The sequence below is a fragment of the Microcaecilia unicolor genome, chromosome 9 (assembly GCF_901765095.1).
Source record: "Microcaecilia unicolor chromosome 9, aMicUni1.1, whole genome shotgun sequence".
NCBI classification, from domain to species: Eukaryota; Metazoa; Chordata; class Amphibia; order Gymnophiona; family Siphonopidae; genus Microcaecilia; species Microcaecilia unicolor.
In genome coordinates this window covers 142,233,574-142,251,551 of record NC_044039.1, presented here as the reverse complement: position 1 = coordinate 142,251,551, position 17,978 = coordinate 142,233,574, and the positions used below count along the sequence as shown (strand labels likewise).

Genomic DNA, 17,978 nt, shown 5'->3' with positions numbered 1-17,978 from the left:
GCATCTTTTGTTTTCTGTTGTCCCCAGCGTGTGTTAAAACACACACTTCAGTGACATTCCTGGTAGCTCTATAATTGGTCAAAGGTAATGTGTGGGTCCATTGTATTCCTATTCAGTAGTGTTTTTAAAAATAGTCTTAAAAATAAAGATTGTAATAATGTAGGATGGAAGTTTAATGGTTGCCTGCATGTACATACATACATACCTTTGACCTGTGTAGCCAGCACTAGCTAGTTTTGATGCTTGTAGGGTTTTTTCTAAAGTAAGCAATTTTCTGGAATATCAACCAGTCTGTGTTTGTCTTTTTTTTTTTTTTAATCTTATTGGTATACTTTGCTTCCTTTTTGCCTAAAAAAAAAAAGTGGGCATCCTTTATTTTATTGTATCCTACAGTGAAAGATGATTCCCATCACCCTCTGGCAGAAAACTGAAACACAATGGTAATAACCAAAGGGATCCCTGACCCGCTGTTGGGAAAGGACGGCTTCACTTCTCCCTTCAAACATTATTGTACATTTTAAGGCATAAATAAATGCACCGTGGATTATATATAAATGAAGCCTGTGCTCAGTGTTTAAAAAAAAATGGAATTGCTTTTGTTAGGAGATTGTTTTGATGTACCTCTGTTCATGATATCTGCGTCTTTCTTTTAGGATCTCGTGTTTCAGCTTTAAAAATTTCCTGCTGTAATAATCATAGATGCCTCCCCCTCCCTTCCCACCTTCCTCTGCTCTCCCTAAGGGTCTCCGTCTTGAATTAGTAAATTAGTGCCCTGATGTACTTCAGTTTGTGAAAATGGGAATGACAGAGGAGGAGATTCTTTTCAGAAATGTAGCCAGTTCAGAAGTGCCTTAAAAATGAAATATCGTTGGTGATTAATGCAGACACGCTGTTGTATTTTTGCCACACAAGATTTAGGCATAATAATTGCCACCTTCCAGCCAAGAATGCATATGTAACAGTAGGCATCTTGAGTTCAAGGGTCAACTAGAGAAGAAGTAATCACTCCTAGAAAATAGTGATTTAATTTGTTTTCACTTCCTGTCTTTTTTTTTGGCTTGGATCAGAGGTCTGATTTAGGTACTGAGGACAGTGTTTTCTTAGTCTTTAAGCTGAGACTGGGAACCACTATAGTGGGGGAGAAAGGGTTAAATGTCCTGCCATTGTGAAACTTGTTTTCTATCTGAGCCTTTCAGACACCATGCAGGAGTATGTAGCTAGCCTCTCCAGTTAGACAGCCTGACACTGAACTGTTCTGCTGATTGACTGAAATGCTAATGCTCTTTTATTGCTAGACCAGGTGCAATGATTTTCTTTCTAAATGAAGCTTGGCACACCTTGCAAAAAAACAAAACAAAACTTGTTTGGGATTACATAAATTCCTTACAAACATAATCTGATAATATATTTAATTGTATTTATAAATAGAATATCAAAGGAGGCATTTCACTGCTTCAGGGTTACCCCAAAATAAGGCTGCAACTTAACCTAGTCCTGATTTACTACGCTGCATCTATGAACTGCTAGTTCATGTTTCTCCATGAGTTTACTTAGATAAACCTGGGCTGTAACAGTGTTATTGCTCCTGGGGGGGGGGGGGGGGGTTGTGAGTCGCATAGAATCTTGCTGCTTTGGGGATTCTGAACTCTGGCCACTGTTAGAAACAGATCCTGGGCTAAATGAACCTTTAGTCTAATCCAGTCAAGCAACTCTCATGTTTTTATCCTGGGGAGGGCCATGAATGTACAAAGTCACGTGGAAGAGGGAGAATCCAGGTCTTCATCCTGGAGGGCAGGACCGTCCCGAGATGGAAACGTGCCCTATATGACATGTCCCCTAGAGCTCCTATCCTACCCACTGCATCGCAGCCAAGCAAGGAAGGCAGTGGGCAAGACACAGTTTTGGAGCCCCTTCCTCCCTTGTGTGCTGTGCAGCCCCACTGCCCACACATAGCTTGCTGTGGCCCTGCTGGGGGGCATAGAGAGAGTGGGAGTAAACATTCTTATTGGGGGGGGGGAGGGGAAGTTCAGGAGTGTGGAAGAGAGAAAGTTCACATGTTATACAATCTCCCCTCCATCCCCCCCCCCCCCCAATCCACATGAACCTATGACCAGAATGCAGAAGTCCATGGATATACTGCTTGGTGTTCCCAGTTCAGTTTTTCTCTGCACTTTTCTATTTCTAAGTCTGATCTGTAGTCCCTTATTCTGGCTTTGTTAGGCACATGTGATAGAGGTGAGAGATCTTACCAGAGTAGGTTTTTCTGTCAGAGGGCTGCAGATAACAGCTTAGTTAACTAGAGCCCAATATAGTATTTGCAATGTTCCCGTTTCATTGGTAGGGTTTCTGCTGTTTGAGTCCAGATTTTTGGTGCTGTTGTGATACTGCAAATTTGCTACACAGGGTTTTGTGTTGCATTGCAATCTGTCTGGCAATGGGAAAAGCCTGTATTAATGAGATGAGACCAAAATTTGGATTTTCATATAGTGAATCCATAAAGGCGAAAATTCTTGATTGTTTTGTTACTACTGTTGGAGTTTGGGAGTGTCCTGTGAATAGTACTGCATGCTTACAGAATTCAAGGTGCAAGGGTTTTATTGAGATTCCATCCTGTGGACTGATACTCCAAACTTTATTCTCATGCAGAAGTGTTGATTGATTGAATGATGGTATTGAATATTACATAGAAGAGGGGTGGGCAACCATGGTCCGCGTGGACCAGAACCCAGTGCGATTTGCAAGATTTCCACAAAAAATATGTATGAAATCTATTTGCATGCACTGCCTCCATTGTATGCAAATGATCTCATGCATATTCATTGGGGAAATCCTAAAACTCCAACTGGGTTGTGGCCTTTGAGGACTAAGGTTGCCCATCCCTGATCTACAGCAATGACACCTAAACTTGTCGTAGGGGATCCACAGCCTGTCATGTTTTCAGGATATCCACAACGAATATTCATCAGAGACATACATTGCCTGCCCAAGATTTTGATAATTAAACTGAACAATCATGATAAACAGCAACCCTCCCTGAATGACCCTGTATAAACTGATAATTGAACATCACACTTTAAAACTGTACATTCTCTTACTTTTGTAATGTTTATGTATAATGAGGGCAATTTCGAAAAGCTGTTTACCAGGATAAATTGTCTGTCTGAAAGCTGCCTACCCTTCCTGCAGCTGAAATATGCACTGATGATTCTTTGAGTTTGACTGTTCTACTCTTTGCCCCTTTTCCTCCCCAGAAGCTGCTACTGCTGCCTAGTTTACCTGTTGGTTAATCCAGCCCTAGCCCTCCTTAGTCTTCACTCCCAGTTTTTGAGGGCTGCCAACAAATCAGGTTTTCAGGATTTCTCCACTGTATGCAACTGTATCTCATACGTACTCATCAGGAATATTCTGAAAACCTGCAGCGGTGGCTAAGAAAGCAAATAGAATGTTAGGAATTATTAGGAAAGGAATGGTGAACAAAAATTAGAACGTTATAATGCTTTGTATCGCTCCATGGTGTGACCACACCTCGAATACAGTGTGCAATTCTGGTCACTGCATATTAAAAAGATATAGTGGAATTAGAAAAGATACAGAGAACGACAAAAATGATAAAGGGGATGGGACCACTTCCTTATGAGGAAAGGCTAAAGAGGCTAGGGCTCTTCAGCTCGGAGAAGAGACAGCTGAGGGGGGATATGATAGAGGTCTATAAAATGCTGAGTGGAGTGGAACAGGTAGACATGAATTGCTTGATTACTCTTTACAAAAATACTAGGACTAGGGAGCACGCAATGAAGTTAAGTAATAAATTTAAAACAAATCGGAGAAAATATTTCTTCACTCAACAAGTAATTAAACTCTGGAATTCATTGCCAGAGAATGTGGTAAAAGCAGTTAGCTTAGCAGAGTTTTAAAAAGTTTGTATAATTTCCTAAAAGAAAAGTCCATAAGTCGTGATTAAGATGGACTTGGGAATATCTGCTGCTTATTTCTAGGATAAGCAGCATAAAATCTGTTTTATTCTTTTGGGATCTTGCCAGGTACTTGTGACTGGATTGGCCACTGTTGGAAACAGGATACTGTGTTTGCGGGCCTTTGTTCTGTCCCAGTATGGCATTGCTTATGTTCTTTTGTACCTGGCCGGTTGGTAGCCCTCACAGACTGGGAGTGAGGATGCTGGATTTGATGGGAAGTGCGAGCTCAAGTATGTGTTCATTTGAGTTGTCGAAGGCACAGTTAGACATCTTTAAAGAAAGTGTGTTGTATTGCTGCTGTTTTCCACAAATCTACCTGTCAGTCTATCTCTCAGTTTATCTCAGGGAAGGGTGACTGCTGGTATGGATAAAGGGAAGCTTGTCACTCATGGCTGCTGCTGGTTTGCCTTTTAGGGATTTTTAACCATTTGTAGGTATGCAAAGTGGAGGAGTGGCCTAGTGGTTAGTGTGGTGGACTTTGGTCCTGGGGAACTGAGGAACTGAGTTCGATTCCCACTTCAGGCACAGGCAGCTCCTTGTGACTCTGGGCAAGTCACTTAACCCTCCATTGCCCCATGTAAGCCGCATTGAGCCTGCCATGAGTGGGAAAGCGCGGGGTACAAATGTAACAAAAAAAAAAAGGTGTGATGCCAGCTAGACAAGCAGCAAGCACAGTGCATCGTGCTCTGGAGCAGGGCTGATGTTAAATGTGATGGGGCCCAGGACAGAAGTTTGGGAGAGTATCACATAGCCCACCAACAGGCTGTATCTCTTCAGCTGCTTACAGGTTTGAGGCCCCCTGTAACACTGTATTCCAGTGGAGAGAAGCTGAGCTGTGATACAGACCTCACTACAGGGGATGCCATGTTAGGAGCCCCTGCAAACAAACATATTTGACTCTTTTAAACAATGTCATCACTGAAATTCAGCCCCACCATTATCTACCTATAGAAACTTGGCATTCTCAGTTGCAGAGAAAGACAAAGACAGAATTGTTTTTAAAGTCTTAATAAGAGATTCAGCATTTTCTACGTAGGGTGCTTTGAACTCTTCTTTTTCTTTTCCACACAGAGTTAAAAAGGCATGTAAAGATTAATCCAGTGGTACCCTGTGTATCCACTGACTACAACTTCTACTACTAATCATTTCTATAGCACCACTAGACGTACACAGGCTCTGTACACATTATATGTAGGTACTTACTCTGCCCCTAGAGGGCTCACTATCTTTTGTATCTGGAGCAATGGAGACTTAAGTAACTTGCTCAAGATCACAGGAACTGCAGTGGGAAAAGGCAGGATCAAAGCCCACTGCACTAACCATTAGGCTACTCCTCCAAAGTCTGATAAGGCTCTCTCATAGCTCAGAGAGAAATGTCTGGCCTCTGTTCCTGTGAGTAGCCTGATACAAAGGTCTTTAAACCAGCTCTCCTTCCCCTCTCTTGCCAGTTTTGGATTTTAGGATCTCCCTACGTATCAAAATATATCCAGCAGGGGAATACTCTTCAAAATGTATCCATATATTTTTATACGCACCCAAACAAATCTTCACATAGGATGACTCATAACATGGCCTATAATATCCTGCAGCATCCATCATCGCTTCTATACTAAATACTAACACAAAACTAGAAAACTAATCAATAACAGTGTCAAGTTCTTTAACCATGTGCAGTGATTGGAACTGAGCTCTGTAGTGATTTTATCACTTTTATAGGCACTTGGTTTCTGAGCTTGCATCACACTTTTTATACAAGGATTGTTTGGGAATATTATAGTTCATGTTATAAAAGTCACCTTGACTTGTTTGACTAAAGAATATACACGAGATATATCTGCGTACATTGGAAGCTGTGCGTGCCAATCGATCACGTGTATTTAGTAGAGTTATCCTGAAAACATGACTGGCTAGAAGGTGGAGTCCCAAGGACCTATTTGAGCAGCATTAAACTTTGCTCTGATAGGGTTTTAGGGCTAGAATAGGCCTAAATTTCCACACGGTTTATAGAATGCACCAAGCATCCATCCTCGCAACTAAATTTAGTAGTGGGCAGTTACGCCAAGGAAAACTTGGTGTAAATCCTGACACCTAAGTTAGGCACGGACTGGGTGTATTCTATAACAACGTGCATACATTTGAGAAACGCCCATGACCTGCCCAATCCACACCTATGTCCATGCTCCCTTTTCAACTATGAAAAATAATTACTGCAATCCAGAATGTCGCACTATATAGAATCCGGGGATTAGTGTGTGAACATTTCACTGCGTTGGCGAGAGAGAGACCTGCTGACAGCTTAATAGATTTCTATTCTGAGTAAGCAGGGAAGCATGAACGGAGTTTTGTTCAAGAAAGGGTTAAGCTGCGGAACTCTTTGTCAGAGGATGTGGTAACAGCGGTTAACGTGTTTGGGTTTAAAAAAGGTTTTGACACGTTCCTGGAGGAAAAGTCCATAGTCTGTTATTGAGACAGACATGGGGAAGCTTGCCCTGGGATTGGTAGCTTGGAATGTTGCCACTGTTTGGGTTTCTGCCAAGTACTTGTGACCTGGCTTGGCCACTGTTGGAAGCAGGATACTGGGCTAGATGGACTATTGGTCTCACCCAATATAGCTATTCTTATGTTCTTATGAAAGCCTAACAAGAGAGCAAGAGGTTTGCAGCTTTAGGTTACGAGTCTTCTAAATTAGAAGTGATGTCTCACAACATTATTGTGGGATGAAACTATAATTAAACTATTATTTGGCATGAGCTAGAATATTTATATATCGGTTCAACGTATGGTTGGGTAATTCTGGTCTTTGACAAAAGTTGTTGTGGCTAGAAGTTGATTTCTTGTCATGGAAATCTACTAATGGAACAGCCCTCACTAGTCAGCAGTGCCAGGTCTTGTTCATATTGCCCTCCTTCCCTCAAGCTCAAAGTGAGGTACAAGTTAAAAGAGAAATGTGCAGTATGTATAATAACATACATAAATACACCATGAAATAATCACTTATTGTTCTGCCAGGATTAGATCTTTTTTATGGAATTATTGTGGGAAGATGTCTGTTAGCATAAAATACTACACATAAAGCACAGTTAGGACAGGAGAAGGGTTGGCTATACCCAGTAAGTTTGCTACATTTATGTTTCATGTTTATGTTCCACTCATCATTAAAAAAAAGACTCGGAATGGTTTACAATGAATAAAATAACAATAGCATTCATCAATATAAATACAATCTTGTATAATTCTCTACTTTCCAGCCCTCTTCTCATAGAGCGGAAGGCGTGTAATACTCTCAAATATCCCACCCCAAAGGAAGCGTACTCCCAGTTGCTCCCACAGGGGTAAGCCCCTTTGGTTCTTCCCTTTTTGGTGGTGATCTGCTGTCTGCAATGAGACTCCACTTGTAGTTGGCCTCTCAGTGGAAGGGGTGAGATTACAGATAAGAGGACAGGGTGGGAGGACTCACTGCCATTTCATCAGCTTAAGCTTCACTCTTTTTATAATGTCTGGCTGAAATATACATGCTAGAAATCTGTTTGGATTACAAGTATTATTAGGATAGAGTAGCTGTGCCTTGTAGCTCAACATCTACCATAAGATTGCTAATAGAAGATAACCGACATGGCCCATCTGGCCAGCCCAGTAAAGTGTGTAACTGTTGATCCATGCTGCAAGTTATAAAGGACAAGTTGAGCTGGTCCCGAGTTTAACCTATTTCATTGATGGATTTATAGTTCCAAGTTCTCTATGGAAGACGGCTCTACGAACTTGTTTAGTGTTGGGGAGGGGGCAAATAGGGCAGCGGCCCGGGGTCCCACAGTTACAGGGGGCCCCGCAGTCCATGCATCTCATCTCCTCCCTTCCTGATCTTCCCTAAAAATTTATTTCCCTTCTCAGAGGGGCCCAGATGAGACAGCTACTCTCCCAAGCTGCCTTCAGCATCTTCCCTGAAGCTTTCCCTCTTTGACGTGATCCACCCCTCTCTGATTCAATTTCCTATTTCCACCTGAGCGGATCACATCAGAGAGGGAAAGGTTCGGGACAGCCAGAGGCAGCTTGTGAGGATGGCTGCTGCACGGGGCCCCTCTGAGAAGGTAAATAAAAATTTTAAAGAAGACCGCAAGGTGAGGGCAAAGGAGGGAGACAAGACTGTGGTGGGGAGAAGGGGAAGAGATGCCCGGACTGTGTAGTAGCAATGCAGGTGGGGCGATCGGGGGGAGGGTTTCAGGAGCTCCTTCCTTCATTTCTGCCCTGGGCCCCCCCCCCCCCCATGTCTAAAACCAGTCCTGAGGACAATTAACTCCCTTTTTTGAAGCTAAACACTTGTGCACCCTGTTGCATTCATCCATCCTCTCTGTTCACAGTTACTACAATGTCTAACTTCAAGTGGCTTCAGATATCGCAGAATACTGCATTTAAACATAAGAGGTGATATTTGGTCAAATGTATTTGTGTTATAGAGTGGTTTAACGAGCCCTGGCTTCCTGTTTCTTGTAGGAGTAAATGTTAAGCTCTTAACCATAGTTTATAAAGCACTCCATACAGGAGAGCCAGAATGCCTATCAAATTTTAATACCTTAAGTTCTAACCTGTGCTCTCCATTTGCAAAACAATAAACCTCTCTTCAAAATCAGAGCTCACTAACCATATGTAGTGAAGTAACTCCAATGCTTCAGCCTTAACTAGCGCTGACTCTTTGGGCTGTGTTACCTCTCTGTTCAAGAGATGAAGCTTCTTTTTATAAGATTAGAGATGCTGAAATTTTATGTTTTCAGTGAATCTCACTTTGGCATTTCTGTCAGGCAGTAAGCCTCCGGCCAACTCAAGTCATCCATCCCACTTTGTCAGTAAATGAGTACCTGGGGGAGGGGGGTAAAGTTGACTAGGTAAAGCAATGGGATGCCACCCCACTAATTGCTTGCCAAGAAATTGTCAGCAAGTAGCAGCCCCCATAAATCAATTGTGACTTGGTACAGGGGACTACCTTTACCTACCTATACAGGGTTGGTGTGAGGACAGTGGAAAGCTGTCATTGTCTTCTGGTTCTATTCACCTCTTTACTTGTTTTTAGTTGTTTTTTTTTTTTTTTTTTGCATTTTCCATTTTTAATGCACCTGGACAGTGTGAAAATGTGTGTGAAGATCAAAGTGTATTTTTAAAGGTACTTTTTGTTTTAAACACCCAATACGTTAACTTGTGTCAAGTCACTGTGTTAATGTGATTTTTATTTTTAAATATTTGAATAAAGCAAAATGTATGCTAAAAGTTTTAAGGCATTGGCCCTGGAGAGGGCTCTTTCAGAATAGGTGGGAAAATGTGGGGTACAAATGTAATAAATAAATATGCCAATGGGGCTGCACTACCTTTTGAGCACATCACCTCCGCTCTCAGTGCAGAATTAACATTGATTGCAGTAATTATTTTCCTACAAAAATGTGTTCTCTCTTCCTATAAACTGGTGAACTTTCTGCAATATTTGACCTTTGATATTCTGGAGGCCTAGATAGCACATCCAGGTCACTGTTGTATGCATGACCTGGTGAAAGGTTGCACTGCCAGATCCTTAGCATACACTGTGTAAAGCGGTGTGGGAGCCAACTGAACACTGATGGCTATATGTTGAAAGAGAAATCATGTGAGTTCTTTTGTTTGAGAATCAGAGAGAAATAAACAAAATCCCTCTGGGGATGGAACTGGGGATTAAGAGTGTACACAGCCAAAACAACAACAACAAAAAAAGAAAAATCAGATTTTACCTGTCCTGGGGAGGAACACCCAGCCAGTCAGATTTTCAGGGTATTTAATAGATGAAATGGATTTGAATACCAAGGAGGCAGTGTATGTAAATTTCTCATGAATATTCATTGTGGATATCCTGAAAACCTGAGTAGCTGGGATTCCCCTAGGACAGATTTGGGAATCGATGCTCTATGCACTCAAGAATTTAAAAATGCATGCAGTCAGTCTGTTAATTTGTAGGTATGCAAGTGTACAAGCGATTTGCTCACCCAAACAAGCAAAATGTCAGCTCACATATGCACACCCCTGTTGGGCATGATTTGATTACTTTAAGGAAGCAAGGCCTGACCCCTTCAGTTCTCTTTGTTGTGTGCAGGAGGGCGCCATGCAGTCTTGCACTTCACAGGAGCCCCCATCAATCTGACCGTGTCACAGGGTCATGGAATAAAGCTGAACTGCAGTCTGAAAGGCATGAAGGAGCCGGAGATCCAGTGGCTGAAGGATGGGATGCCAGTTGTGAGCGCTGACCAGATGTACATTCCTGTGGATGAAGACCACTGGATCAGTTTTCTCAGGTATACTGATAGCTTGATGCTATGTGTGTGTGTGCATGCATGCATATCTACCCACAGTGTATACACATCTGTGGATATCAGATATATAGTGTTTTTTAGCGTTTTTGAATGCACAGTTTATAAACCAATCTCTTTTTTTATTATTAATTTTCTAAACCAGGCATTTTTTGTTCTCTAAGACATTACATACAGCAATTTTAACCATCCCTTATCCCACTACCGCTCCCCAACTCTTCCTACCAAAACAAAATCACACTTTGATACCATTCTGGATATCACTTCTTCTCAGAGTCAACCATCTGGAATGGGCACCACCATAGTGATTAAGGCAGGGATGGGCAGCTTGTGACCCGCCATTGAATTTTATTTGGTCTGTGAGACCATGGGAAGTACACACAGAAGACTTCATTAACCAGAGTTCTGGCAATTTTAAATACTCTATTTTGGAAATATTTTCAGAATAGCCACTCTAGCGGTTTGTTTCCATCGTTTTTAGTTAAATCTTTACTTACTTATCACAGACGGTCTATGGAGCTCTGCATTTCCAGTTCCGACATTATATAATGTTGCGGCCTGCTAGGGATTGTGCTGACATTTAATGTGACCCTCTGTGTATAAAGGTTGCCCACCTCTGGATTAAGGCATAGGCAAACTAGAAAGTGCCTAGGGGTCCAAAGATTTAGGGGGGCCCTGGCAGATAGAATCATGAGTAGAGAATGACACGGGGATGGGATGGAGACAGAGCCAATTTATCCCCGTGTCATTTTCTACTTTGAAGCCTGTTAATGAACTGGACTGTTTTTATGTTTGAGTGATGCATACAGCGATATTTTAATTTTTTTGGAAAAACATGCTGACCACAACTAGCAAAGTTTGCATGGGGATCCTGTACATCCTGTTACCAGCACATCTTCTAAGACGACATCTTCTATTGCAGGAAGGACTGTGGAAGACAAGAGAGCTAGACTGAATCCTGAGATTGTTGATGACTTCTTATTCATCCACAGGTTAAAAAATCATAACAGTGCTTCATAGGGCATATTTCTCCCCTCTAGGGCTTACAGAGCAGGTTGTATTTTGTACCCCTGAACATTTTAACAGGGTAGATTAGGATTCTTTGCGGTAGTAGAAATTAGCTATTGTTGGGGTTGGAAGGGTAGAGGGTGGTAGTGAGGAAGGTTATTATAGCTGCTCGCTGTTGTTATTGTTTTATATTTGTAATTTATATACAACAGTTGCACAGCATATTCCTTTTTATACTTTAATAAAAATATCAAACATATAAACGGCAAGTGACCGACTCACCTGCAAATGCACAGTACAGACTTCCCTCGCTGTCCCGCCCTCGCGTCAAAGACGTCAGAGGGTGGAACAGAGAGGGAAATGGAGTCGGACGCCGACGCTGCCTGGAAACGAACATCGCGCGAACCAACCTCCACCCTGCCCCCCTCCGTATCGGGCCCCCTGCACTGACCTGACAGCGCCTCTCACCTCCGTGTGGAAGCTCACCTCTGTGTCGAAGCGCTGCAGGCAGCAGCAGAGCGATCTGCTGCTGCCTGTAGCGCTTTCACACGGAGGTGAGGCGCTGTCAGGTCAGTGCAGGGGGCCTGATACGGAGGGGGGGCGGGAGCGGCGGCAGGGATGGGGGGGGAGGGTGGAGGTTGGTTCGCGCAAAGTTCGTTTCCAGGCAGCGTCGGCGTCCGACAGTCCGACTCCATTTCCCTCTCTGTTCCACCCTCTGACGTCTTTGATGCGAGGGCGGGACAGGGAGGGAAATCTGTACTGTGCATTTGCAGGTGAGTCGGTCACTTGCCGTTTATATGTTTGATATTTTTATTAAAGTATAAAAAGGAATATGCTATGCAACTGTTGTATATAAACAGGGGAGGGAGCGGCGGCGAGGAGGGTAGCTGGACATGGGGTGAGAGCATGGCAGAGAGGAGGGTTGCTGGACATGGGGGGAGGGGGGAGGCCAAGGGAAAGAGGAGGGTTGCTGGATATGGGGGGGAGGATTGGTGGACGGGGTGAGGCCAGGGGAGAGAGGAGGGCTGCAATACTCGCCCGTTTTTACGGGCTTAATGGCTAGTTTAAATATAAAATCATAATTGTTCGCGGCTTCTACAGATGAGGACAGAGCCCATGGGGACTGGACGGTGACGGAGACAAGGCCTGTGGGAGCAGAGACGGAAACAGAACCCACGGGGACAAACTTTGTCCTGTTTCATTCTGTAATCATGATGCTAGGATTGCCAACCGTTTGGATTTCTTTTTTCAGGATTCTATAGATTTATAAATTACCTGTTTTGAAGCCAGAAGGATGGCCAAAATCTCTGTTGCTCTCCACTGCTCTCCCTGCCCTAGCACAGAGAATGTGGTAGGATCCAGCTATTAGGAGGCTGCTGTAGTCACAGGAAGGAGGGGCTGAAACATAGTAAGTTCCTGTGCAGAGCATGTGCTGTAGGAGACAGATGAAGCTCTATATAAGACATTGGAGAGAGCAAGTGGAACCAGTTTCCCCGGAGGGGGGATTGTTAAAGGGTTAGGAATGTAAGGGGTGGGGGGGGGAAATGTGAGGAGGCTGTTACAGGCTGAGAAAAAGAACCAGTAACAAATGCAAGAACGTTCCATGATGGTGGGCAGATGTGAGGGGCAGTGGGGGCACTGCCTGAATGATCAGCACAACACCAGAAGAAAGGTGTGTGTGTGTGTTGTCTGATAAGTGAATGTGTGCCTGAACAGTGAGTGTAGCCATGTGCTACCACTCTGCCTATATCCTATTAAAAACACCAAAGAAAGCTAAATTTTTGTTTTAATTTTATGAAGCTTTTCTTTCTCACACAGTTGTTTTGCAAATTTATACTTCAGACACATCGCCTGTAAATTTCACTCTTTGGAGCAGTCCACGCTGTGCATCTCTGATATGTACCAGAGGCAGCGGAGGGTGAAAATGACCTGTCAACTTCCCACGTTCTCAACCCACTGCCAAGTTACCCAGTTCCAGGAGGAGAGACTTTTTGACCAGCCTTCTTTTTGAATTTAGATCCCAATTCAGTGGGCTCTAGTAGTACCCGATTCCACCCCTGAAGTCATTTCTGCAGGTCCCATAATGCACTGGGATAAGATTGTCAGAAATCCAGGACGGGCCTAAAATCTCTCTCCTAGAACTGGGTAACATGGCAGCTTTCCAGCTCTAACCATTAAGCCACTCCGTTTGAAGCCTAGTCCTCATGCTGACTCAAAACTGTTTTGCAGCCATACCCATAGCAAGACTAGTCTGAATGTTCTCTAATTTTTCTGGAGAGGTGAAATGTGGGAGGGAGTAGCATGGAAATATAGAAGTAGGAGGGCAGGAAAGATCCATTTAACTTTTGGGGGGGGGGGGGGGATTAGAAGAAATTAAGTTAGAACAATCATACCCTCTTCTGTAAAGCTCTGAAAACTACTTATTTTTACCAAATAGCCTTTGAAATGTAACATTGTTTTCAGTAGGAAGACCACACAGGTGTGCAGAATGCTTAACACTGTACAAGGAGATATTATTCATTAGATAATTGTGTATGACTGTTGAAATGAGTGTCTATGTTGTTATGGAAGTTTTGTCTGTGCTGTCCTATCATATAATGGATTTCCTAGTTTAAACTACATTGTATTTTATTGTACAATTTTTGACTTGTAAACCGTTCTGGCTTGTTATGCAGTAAGTGACGGTATAGTAAACAAACAAACGATAAACCAAGTAAGTGGGAGCCCTTGACAGGGGGACCCATAAGTGGATGTTAATCCAACCCTGGGTGCCTCATGTCCAAAAACGTTTTCCTCCTTTTGACACTGGCAAACAAAGCTGTCAAATGTTCTATATGCAAAAACCACCTGCATCTGCACTCTGCAATTGACTAGTGTGGCAGGCTGCTACCCAGTCCAGCAATTCAAAATACATCTCTTGACCGCTAACCATGTCTTGCACACCAATTAGATTCTACTACTACTTATAATTTCTATAGCGCTACTAGATGTAGTATAATCCTCAGACTGATCTAACAGAGAGATTTTGAAAAGAAAATTGCATTGGAGGCAAAAGCACATAGTAAAACCGTTTCTAGGTATATTAGAAGCAAGAAGCTGGTAAAAGAATCAATTGGACTACTAGATGACCGAGACGTAAAATGGGCACTCAGGGAAGACAAGGCCATAGTGAATTCTTTGCTTTGGTCTTCACCAAGAAAGATGTGGCAGACCTACCAGTACCAGAAATGGTATTCAATGCTGATGAGTCAGAGAAACTGAAACAATTCTCTGTAAACCTGGAAGATGTAATGAGGCAGTTTAACAAATTGAAGAGTAGCAAATCACCTGGTCCAGATGGTATACATTCCAGAGTACTGATAGAACTGAAAAATGAACTTTCAGAACTATTGTTAGTAATATGTAATTTATCTTTAAAATCAAACATGGTACTGGAAGATTGGAGGGTGACCATTGTAACACCAATTTTTAAAAAGGATTCCAGAGGCAAACCGAGAAATTAGACCAGTGAACCTGAAGTTGGTAGAGATTATTATTAAGAGCAAAATTACAGAGCATATACAAAGGCATAGATATAAAAGGCATAGATTAATAAGACAAAGCCAACATGGATTTAGTCAAGGGAAATCTTGCCTCACCATTCTACATTTCTGTGAAAGGGAAATGGGACTTGATATACTGCCTTTCTGAGGTTTTTGCAACTACATTCAAAGCGGTTTACATATATTCAGGTACTTATTTTGTACCAGGGGCAATGGAGGGTTAAGTGACTTGCCCAGAGTCACAAGGAGCTGCAGTGGGAATCAAACTTAGTTCCCCAGGATCAAGGTCCACTGCACTAACCACTAGGCTACTCCTCCATGCATAAAGGTGAGCTGGTCAATATTGTGTATCTGGATTTTTGAAAGGCATTTGACAAAGTACCTCGTGAATGATTCCTGAGGAAATTAGAAAGTCATGGGATAGGAGGAAATGTCCTATTGTTGATTTAAAACTGGTTAAAAGATAGAAAACAGAGAGGAGGGTTAAATAGTCAGTATATTCAATGGAGAAGGATAGATAGTGGGGTCTATGAAGGGGTGAATAAACATGTGGATAAAGGTGAGCCGGTCAGTATTGTGTATCTGGATTTTCAAAAGGCATTTGACAAAGTACCTCTTGAACAACTCCTAAAGAAATTAGAAAGTAATGGGATAGAAGGTAGTGTCCTATTGTTGATTGAAAACAGAGAGTAGGGTTAAATGGTCAGTATTCTCAATGGAGAAGGGTAGATAGTGGGGTTCCCAGGGGTCTGCTTTTTAGCATATTTATAAATGATCTAGAGATGGGAATAACTAGTCCGGTAATTACATTTGCTGATGACACAAAGTTATTAAAAGTTGTTAAATTGCAAGAGGATCATTTTCTGCAAACGCCCATATGATTTGCTTCGGGATTCCCCCCTGGGGTTTTGGATTCTTGTTATGGCAAATGGGAACAATTAGGTCTACGCGAATTGGGGCAGGTATGGGAGGATGGGAGACCCTTAGCATTTGGGGAAGTACATCAGGAATATGGGATTCCTTCGTCTAATGCTTTTCAATACCATCAACTGCGAGACTTTATCCTTAGGCGAGCAAGGGGGGGGAGTTAAATTTAGTGGGAACACAATTGGAGCGGGCAGTGGCCAGTGGGGGGGGGGAGAGGAGGGATATTGAGAATCTATCAAGCACTGGTCCAACAGAACAAACCTGTTACTTATTTCACGAGGAAGTGGGAAAAGGTGCTGGGGGTTATCCTATGACTATGCAGAGTGGGAAAGGGTATTTAAATCCTTGCTTAATGTATCAGTGTCCAGCTCCTTGATAGAGAATGGGTATAAGGTACTCTATAGCTGGTATTACACTCCCAAGAGATTAGCTAGAATGTTCAAGGGAAGGTCAGCTTTGTGTTGGCGCCAATGTGGAGAGGAGGGGGATATGTATCATATTTGGTGGTCTTGCCCCTCAGCACAAGAGTTCTGGATTAAAGTTTTAAAATTCGTGTCGAGTTTGACTGAGGTCAGCTACCCCATGAAAATAGAACACTGCCTCCTACGTGTTAAGCCAAAGGGGGTGAACCTGAATATTCATCGGTTAGTCACTCAAGTGTTTGTGGCTAGCAAGTTAGTATTTATTTTTTTATTTTTTATTTTAGTTACATTTTTACCCTGCGCTTTCCCACTCATGGCAGGCTCAATGCGGCAGGCAGTGGAGGGTTAAGTGACTTGCCCAGAGTCACAAGGAGCTGCCTGTGCCAGGAATCAAACTCAGTTCCTCAGTTCCCCAGGACCAAAGTCCACCACCCTAACCACTAGGCCACTCCTCCACTGGCGGCAGGACGGAAACAACAATCCCTGCCTGACATATTGGCGATAATACGTGAAATGGATTATATCCATTTGATGTCTAAACTCACAGCGCTGCATACATGCAGTATAATAGCTTACCATCACACTTGGGATCCATATATTAACTGGTCATCTCACTCTGAAGCAGCTTAGATAAAACCTCAGAAGGGGGGATAGGGTAGGGGGAGGGATGGGGGACGGGGGTGGGTGGGATAGATATGTTAAGGTAAAAAAAAAAAAAGAAAAATCAGCCATGTTTTGCGATCCTTTGTATTTATTACTTGAATCAAGCCGATGGCTGACTCAGATGTTGTATTATCCAAATGTAGGTGTTTAATAAAATTATAAATAAACGTGAAAAAAAAAATAAATTGCAAGAGGATTATGAAAAATTGCATGAGGACCTTATGAGACTGGAAGGCTAGGCATCCAAATGTCAGACGACATTTAATGCGAGCAAGTAGAAAGTGATGCATGTGGGAAAGAGGAACCCAAACTGTAGCTGCGTAATGCAAGGCTCCACATTAGGAGTCACCAACCAGCAAAAGGATCTAGGTGTCATTGTTGATACATTGAAACCCTCTGCTCAGTGTGCAGCAGCAGCTAAAAAAGCAAATAGAATGTTAGGAATTATTAGGAAAGGAATGGAAAACAAAAATGAGAATGTTATAATGCCTTTATTTTGCTCCGTGCTGTGATTGCACCTTAAATACTGTGTGCAATTCTGGTCACCGCTTCTCAAAAAAGATAGCAGCATATTTTCAAAGCACTTAGACTTACTATAGTTACACAGTAAGTCCAGTGCTTTGAAAATGAGCCCCATATAGTGGAATTAGAAAAGGTACAGAGAACAGTGACAAAAATGATAACCTGAAAACCAAATGTCTCTAACACATACCATAAATACCCCCAGGACACTCAATAGACCGCTTTCTATGTCAGAGCTTACAATAAAGGCATTGTCTCCTGTCCTCTGTACCTGCCAAGACTTGGGCACATATTCAGTTCTGTTCTCTTACCTTATACAAACACAACTTGTTCTTTAGCCACTAGATTGGGCAGCATTCCATGAAGCTGTTTGCCTAGAGTTTGGCATAAACTGTAAAATCAATGTTCGAACTTGAGAGAGGCTTGAGAGAGCTGGGCAGTTCTGGATCCCTTTCCCATCTTTAGAAGCACTGTTTATATCAGGGCTTTTTTTTCAGCACCTCTTTTTCCTGCCTTCTGTCAAATTCATCCCGCTACTCAGGCACAAATCATGCACCCCTCCCCCCTTCTATTCTTGCCAGTGTCGCTAAACATTTAACT

The 17,978-nt window shown here is 42.6% G+C and overlaps 1 protein-coding gene across 1 annotated transcript in view; it reads left to right on the top strand.

The window, feature by feature from the left end:
- TYRO3 (TYRO3 protein tyrosine kinase) overlaps positions 1-17,978 on the top strand; it is a 151,142-nt gene that overhangs the window by 1,350 nt on the left and 131,814 nt on the right. Inside the window, exon 2 of the mRNA XM_030213779.1 lies at positions 10,081-10,279. Within this exon, the coding sequence (XP_030069639.1) occupies positions 10,081-10,279 (199 nt within the window). The remainder of the gene's footprint in view (positions 1-10,080; positions 10,280-17,978) is intronic.